Raw genomic sequence first — 7,601 nt, 5'->3', positions numbered from 1 at the left:
AGGCCTGGCCCCCGGCGAGCGGCTGTGGCCGCTGCCGGAGGGCGGCTGCTCTCCAGGCAGCGGCGGCGGCGGCGGAGGATGGCGGCGCGGTGAGCTGGGCGCGACTGTGGTGAGGTCGGTGCGGTTGTAGTCCATGCAAAGCGTGTCGGGGTTGCCCTGCTCTGGCAGCCGGTCGCAGCGCATGCGGTCAGGCCAGGCGAAGCCGTACTGGCGCATGAGGGGGGCGCAGCCGGCTTTGGCGCGCTCGCATACGGAGCGGCAGGGCGGCAGCGGCTTCTTGTAGTCTTCCAGGCAGATGGGAGTGTACATGCTGCACAGGAAGAACTTGAGGTCAGGGGAGCACTGAATCTCCACCAGTGGCCAGAACTGGTGCACCTCCAGGCCAGCCTCGTCCTGCGTGTCGTGGTTGAACTGGTTGGGCATGTAGGTGTAGTTGTAGCCGATGCCCTTGCACAGGGGCACCGTGATCTCCTGGCACGCCAACTCCTTGGCGGAGGCGGCCGCCGCGCCGCTGGAGCGCTGCAGCAGCGCGAAGGCGGCCAGCAGCGAGGTCACTTCCAACAGGTAACTCCACTCCATGCTGGGCGCCTCAGCCCGCGCGCCGCCGCCGCGTCCTCGCCACTCCACGCGGCGCGCGTCCCGGGTCCCCGGCCTAGAGGCGCGGGGAGGGACGCTGGGAAACCAGAAGAGAGAGAAGGCGAGGAAGAAACTCGGGGCCTCTCTGTCCTGTCGGCCTGCCTCTCCTGGGGAGGGAAGTCGGCCGAAAGCCAAGCCCCTTCTCAGGGTCAGAGTCCCAGCGGCGCGGTCCGGAAGGCTGGGCAGTAATCTGTCCAAACCTCCCTTCCGCCGCCTGGCCGGCCTCTCCGGGGAGCCGGGGAGAAAGCGCAGCTGCACTCCCCCCTCCTCGAGTCTCACAGCAGTTCCGAGAAAATTGGGGGGTAGGCTGCAGGCGAGCAAGACAGTCCCCTTTGGGTCTTTCCCCTGCTTTATTTCGGTCGGATTTCAGCTAGCGCGGAGAACTGATGGACTCTGGCTCATCTTCCTGCACTTGCTTTTTCCCTCTCCCTCCGCGCCGTGGCCACTCTTCTGCCGCGACTCCCGGGCTGGCGGCGACTTTGCTGAGCACAGAAGGTGGCGGAGCAGCAAGTTTCCTCTCCAGCCCCCGTGATGCAGAGTCAAGATGGCTGAGCCAGGCTCACTCTCCGAGTCCGGGGTCAACGTCTCCAGCTCGCTCTCTCCCCCAGGGGGCACATTCCTGCTCCCACAGCCGCAGCCGGTTCCCTGAGTTCGGCCAGGGACCTCGTCTCCGCCGAGGTCGCTGCCTCTACTCCCCGGAGCCCGTCAGTCCGTACGCCTACCCGGACAGGACAAATCCCCGCCTCTGGGTTAAAGTCTGCGCTGTGCTACGGCCAGTAATGAAGCGAGTTGCAGGCAGTTGTTTACTTGATCAAAAAAAAACCAAGAAAACCAAAATTTAGAGCAAAAGGACAACACCTGAACTGAGCGGTCCTGGCTGAAGCTACCGGCGCCGCCACCTCCTCAGCGGGAGCAGCGCCCTTTGCCCAACTTCCCAATCTCCAGCCCCAGCTCGAGCAGAACCGCCCGCCTCATGAATATTTATACAGAGCAGACTCGGTCTCCGCCCTCAGACGGGCCAGCCAATCATCGGGAGATGGGGGCGGAGTCTACGCACTCCCAAAGCTCAACCTTCCTTAAGGCCGTCTGCAGGGTCTGGACATAAATTTGCGCTTTTTGGTGATGGAAATTCGGTTTTGATTACCTTGGGATTGACCGGAGAATCGGACTTTCAAAGAGGCTTCCCTGAAAATCCAGGGATCCCCAGGGAGCCCACAATATCCCCGACTCCACGTTTATCGTGTTTGCACCGGCACTCAACGCGTCTGAGATCTTGGTCCCATTTCCCTGAGTCTGAACTTTGGGGACTGAGACATGATTTTATGCTGCGCGAGCCTCTCCAAATCGATTTCAAATCAGTAAAGCTCCCCTCTTCATTATCTTTCCCCGAATGTGAGGTGACCTGCCGGCGGCAGGGGTTCTGCGCCCCCTCTCTAGGCGGGGGAGGCGAGGAGACCGCTGCAGGTGGGTGCGCAAAGGATTCTCGGGGGTGGCGACTGCAGGGCTGTGGCTAACTCCCTTAGTAGTGCGCTGTGATCTGGAAATAGGTGTCTTCCTTGGGATTCTCAGAAGTTGTTTTTTGACGCTTGTAAATGTAGGGGAATGAGCAACTTAGTTCATTCCGGATGGTGGTGCTGGATGGGTGAGGGCCTTGGCGAGAGGCGGCCACAATGCAGGGGCGCAAGGTCTGGCGGGGTTTGCCTCCCTCCTCCATGGAGTGATCTTGGGGAAGGTATTTATCATCTCTGACCTGTTTCTTTATCCGCAAAATGAGGTGATCATAGTCCAGATCTCAAAGGGAGTTCAGATAAGTAGGTGAGATAATAAAGCATCCAGGACACAGTTCTTCCTTATGAGAAATAATTCTTTCTTAAAAAAGAAAAAACTTATAAATGGGACGGACTGAAAACTCTGCCGTTGGATTCTCCCTCTCCTCCTCTAGTACTTTTGGAACATAAGAATACATCTTTCCGAAGTTCATGTTTTTGCCAAAGCCTCCTTTTCCACGTCTGATAGAACCCTGGGCGCCTAGGAGGCGGGGCTGCGCCCCTGGCGCAGACAAGCGGACACGTTTCGGTGATCTTCCCGAGCCCGAGGCTGGGCCAGACCTTCTTTTAGCCGCCACTTGTGACGCGGCCAATTAGCGCTGCCCCCGCCAACTCCGCCAACCACCTTAAGACGGGGGCGGGGGGGGGGCGGAGGGGCAGGCGGCCTGGCAGGTTTATTTACGCCTGTTAGGACGTCCCAGGGGGTTGTCTTTCTCCTAGAATGGAGTGTTTATTTTTTAATTGATGTGCTGTTTCATTTAGCGCTTGTATGGAACTCACGCTGGGGCTGTAATTACTGTAATCTCGGGAACAAGCATTTCGGTTCTGCAAGAGGGTGGCAAAATACAGTCTCTCGCTCCTCTCTCTCTCTCCCTCCTTTTTGTTTCTAAATTTTTGCTACTTGTCAGTTTTCATATCAGGAACAAGTAGGGCAAGAGGACAAAAGTTGTTGAGGGTGGGAGGAAAAGGAAGAATTGAAGGTGCGTTTGAGGCCATTCAAATTTTGGGGTGGATGGGTGATGGTTATCTGTTTAAAGACAACTTTTGTCACAAAACAAAAATAATGTTTGTCACAAAGCAAACAAAAATAATGTTTGTCACAAAGCAAACAAAAATAAGTAGCAGCACTTGTATATTTCTTGAGCTAATGGTCTTCCTCCTGTTTTCTGTGGCTTAGTTTTAGCAATCTCATTGCACCACATTCTAAAGAGATAAGCAGAGATACTTCCTACCCTGCCCCCTCCCTCACCTGGCGTTTTGGTTAAGTTCTGCGTTATCACCAAGAATGCTATGTACATAAATCCACCAGGATACAGATGTATTCCACCATCTTTTAAAAATTGAAGCCTAGTTAGAAACTCTTTATACTTCCTTCCCACCTTTGGGAAAAATTAAACACCTTAGAAATCAGAAATTCAAAGGCTTCAGATCTTCAAAAGTGCAAAGACGCGCGATGGTCTTTCCTTAACATTTCTTCCCCCTTGCCCGCCTTTCACGCCCCGAGTCTGTATTCCCATTTGTGGTATGTTGAATTTAAAAAGCCATCTGACCCTTGTGTTGTTTCCTTGTTTAAAACAGTCCTTCACCAGAACATTGAGCTGTTGGGGAACAGGTAACTCCCGGAGTCAAAATTCTACTCTGAGCTGCAGTGGTGAATATTCCTTTTATGAGCAACCTGGACGCTGCGTCGCCAGGACCACAGATGGGAGGTGCTAGTTTCCAAAAGCAACACAGATGTTGAAAAGTTTCTACTGCTTTTCTTCAGCTTGGAAAAGTCAAATAGTGAGGTCTAGAATTACACTATATAAATTCACTAGAATTAGGTAAAAACAAACTTTGACATTTGAAAATGGAGGCTGACAATAGTTGATTTTGGCTTTTAATTGGCATTTAATTTTTTTTTGTGTTTTGATTTTGAGACAAGAAGAAGGCTTTGATGATGTGGAATGTGGATATTTTGGGGAAATAATATAAAATCAAGCTTAATTTACTTAAGCTTGCAAGAAAAAAAATAAGTAGATAAAAGTTCAGAGTTTTAAAAATTCGTGTTATAAGCTATAGGAAAATATTGTTTTGTGAGATTGAACTCATTCATATAAAATCATAAAAAGTTTACTTTTAATTCAGAGAACATAAAAATAGCATTTAAAATTACTGCTGTATTAACTTAAATTACTACTTGATCATTTTCCAGAGACTTAATAAGCTAATTGGTGTATAAAATCAGTGAATATTTATTGACATGGTGGGTTAATGCTTTTTTTTTTTTTTTGTATGTAAAGCAGCTGTTTTTTTTAAGCAGAGTTACATAAATAATGTAGGGAAGTTTCTAGAAGGATTTCTGAACAGATGTCTTGTTACTAAATTGTCTATAAGGATAGTAATATAAGCAACTGAAGGCAAGAACCTACCTCAGAGGAAGGTAATGTTTTACAAAATATTGGATACCAAGTTAGATAGGAGATTATCAATATACTGTATTTCTCAAATTTAAGATACTTTGGGGGAATTATTTTTTAGTGGGTTATAGTTTAAAAACCCAACATAAGAATCTCTATGCAAGTGAAGGCTAACCTATTACCAATAAAATTACATGTTACAAAGAATATTAAGTGGAAAACTCCTTAATAACTAATGAAATTTCTCAGGTGTTACATAAAATACCAGCATTTCTCCTTTCAGGGAAACAATCAAACACTGTATTACTAGGGAATATAAAACTCCATCAGGTCATATTGGGGTCTTTTGGCATTTTAACATTTGGCTTTCTAAGAATTGAGTCTTAAGTCCCACTCCATAGATGGAAGGAAGTTAGGGATCAACTGGTCTTGCTCCAATCTCTGCTGAATTAAAATGGGTGAAAAGATTTATATATCCTTCTATATGAACAATACAGTCTATTAAAGGTCTTCCTCTTTCAACTCTTTTCTCCACCACCAGGAAAAAGATCCAATTGGAAAGAAATACTCTGTCATTGTGTCTGCTGATACAAGGTCAAGTTGCCAATGCAAGAAGACAACTGAGGAAAATACGTGCCATTGGCCAAGAATCAGAATTGTCACTTTACTTGCAGATGTCATTTTAGGAAATGGCAACTGTGCTGGCTGTCAATATGTCACTATGTAACTTTAGAATGATTGTGTGTTAGACTGGGTTCTCTAGAGAAACAAAACCAGTAAAGCTTATATATATATATGTATATATAGAGAAATTTATCTTAGGAAAATGGCTCACACACTTATAGAAGCTGGCAAGTCCAAAGTTCCTGGATCAAACGTCAAGCTGGAGGCTTTTCCCGACTCTTGCAGCCACAGGGGCTGAGGAGCTCAAGGTTGGCAGGCAGTATACTCGCTGTTGACGCCAACGAATGAGGAATCCAAGATCTCCAGGCCGAATGGTGGACTCTTCACTCATGGACAGTTGTAGGCAGCACAACAGAATCCCAATCCACAGAAGAATGTCTCTTTTCCCTGGATGTCCTTGGATATACTGGAAGCAGGCCACACCCCTAGGGAAACTCCCTTTCAACAGATTGCCTGCTCAGACATAATCATCTGATCCCATCATGGGAATAACCACATCACAACAGCTTAAACCACACAGAATTGTGGTCCAGCCAAGTTGACACACAGCTCCAACTATCACAGTTTGTGAACTATCTTTTAAAGGAATCCCTGGGTAATGCAAATGGTTAACCTGCTCAGTTGTGAACTGAAAAGTTGATGCTTCTTGTCCACTCAGAAATGCCGTGGAAGAAGGGCCTGGTAACCTATTTCCAAGTCATCAGCCAGTGAAATCCCTATGAGTTGGAATTGACTTGGTGGCATCTGGTCCTGGTTATATTTTAAAAATCAGTAATTTAGCTCTTTTATTTACTTATTGCAATTTACACAGGATTATTGGTACCACTGGGAGCTTTCAGGTGCAATAACCAGTGAAAAAAACAGTTGCCTTTGAGTTGACTCTGACTCATGTTGACCCGAGGCGTGAGGAGAACTGTGGTCTCTAGGGTTTTCAATGGCTGATTTTTCTATAGATCACCAGCCTGTTCTCCCGAGGTGCCTCTGAGTTAGCAGCCAAATGCATTAACAGATTAAACCACTCAGGCACCCTTAGGTACAATAAAGACTTCCAAAGTAAAACTGACTTATCCAAGAAGAACACTTAATTATCTCAGATAATAAGAAAACAAGAAGTAGGAAGTTCCACAATTGGTTTATTTTGTAACTCTGTGATGTTAGGCCTTTAGGCTGGCATCTTGATGAGTCTTGGCTCTCCTTTTGGTTACCCATGGCCTGCCACCACCATATCATCACATTTCACAGGACAGCAACCAAGGCAGGAAGAAGGACAGGACAAACCCTGTGCTGCTTTCCTTTCATTAGAAAAGAAAATGTTTCCCAAAAGACCCTTAGCAAACTTCCTTTGTGGCATAATGATCAGGTGGCTGCAAGGAAAGCTGTGAAAGTATCCCAGGTAGGGGTGGGTGGCTGGTGACCAGAAAGTGAAGGAGGAGGGGAATGGCTGCTAAACCGGTGAGCAACAATGTCAGTCATATGTAGCTATTTGAAAGAAATGAACTTTCAAGCGTATCATTTAGCAAAGATGCTTAGTCTTCCAGCATGTTTTGTCCAGGGTTATGAATTAAGAATGTTTTAGATCCAAAGAGGAATCCCTGGGTGGTAGAAATGGTTAATGCACTCAGCTTCTGACTTACAGGTCGCAGTCCACCCAGAGAAGAAAGGCCTGATAATCGACTTCTAAAATAGTAGCCATTGAAAACCCTATCGAGCACAGTTCTGCTCTGACACACATGGGGTCACCTTAAGTGGGAAGTGATTCTAGAGCAACATGTTAGAACCAAAGAAACCTTGATATTGACCTTTTCTTTCTTGTTAAGTTCACATAGTACTGTAATCTGGGTAGCTAGTGTGCAATAAATGTCAGTTTACCCCTTGCTTTATTTATAATGTATATAAAGTATGTTATTGTAACTTCTTTTTTTTTTTTTTGTTAAGCTTTTCCTCCTTCTTTTGGAGACTTCACTAAAAACATTGGCACAATTTTGGAGGTTTTGTTTTTCGTTATTCTTAAGTATCTGGCTGCTAACCAAAAGGTCAGCAGTTCCAACCCACCAGCTGCTCCGTGGAAGAAAGACGAGGCAGTCTGCTTCCGTAAAGATTTGCAGCCTTGGAAACCCTATGGAGCAGTTCTACTCTTTCCTATAGGGTTGCCATGAGTTGGAATCAACTTGACAGCAAGTAGGGTATTCTTTTGGGTATAATGTGTAATAATTTTTTCTATTGATAAAATTAGATATAATGCAGGGGAAACTATATTTAATTCCATTTCTAAATTGCTTATGGATATGAAATAATCTTTATATTTTAAAAAATTGATGAAGGCAAGAATTTTTAG

The 7,601-nt window shown here is 46.5% G+C and overlaps 1 protein-coding gene across 1 annotated transcript in view; it reads right to left on the bottom strand.

Annotated features, from left to right (window-relative positions):
* Positions 1 to 579, bottom strand: part of FZD8 (frizzled class receptor 8) — a 2,120-nt gene extending 1,541 nt beyond the window's left edge. Inside the window, exon 1 of the mRNA XM_042781160.1 lies at positions 2 to 579. Coding sequence (XP_042637094.1) covers positions 2 to 579 — 578 coding nt within the window. The remainder of the gene's footprint in view (position 1) is intronic.
* Positions 580 to 7,601: the final 7,022 nt, after the last annotated feature.

This window comes from Orycteropus afer, unplaced genomic scaffold (genome assembly GCF_000298275.1).
Source record: "Orycteropus afer afer isolate SDZICR_OR568_19922 unplaced genomic scaffold, OryAfe1.0 scaffold00090, whole genome shotgun sequence".
NCBI lineage: Eukaryota > Metazoa > Chordata > Mammalia > Tubulidentata > Orycteropodidae > Orycteropus > Orycteropus afer.
The sequence above is the reverse complement of the archived record's forward strand: the minus strand, read 5'-3'. Positions and strand labels throughout refer to the sequence as shown.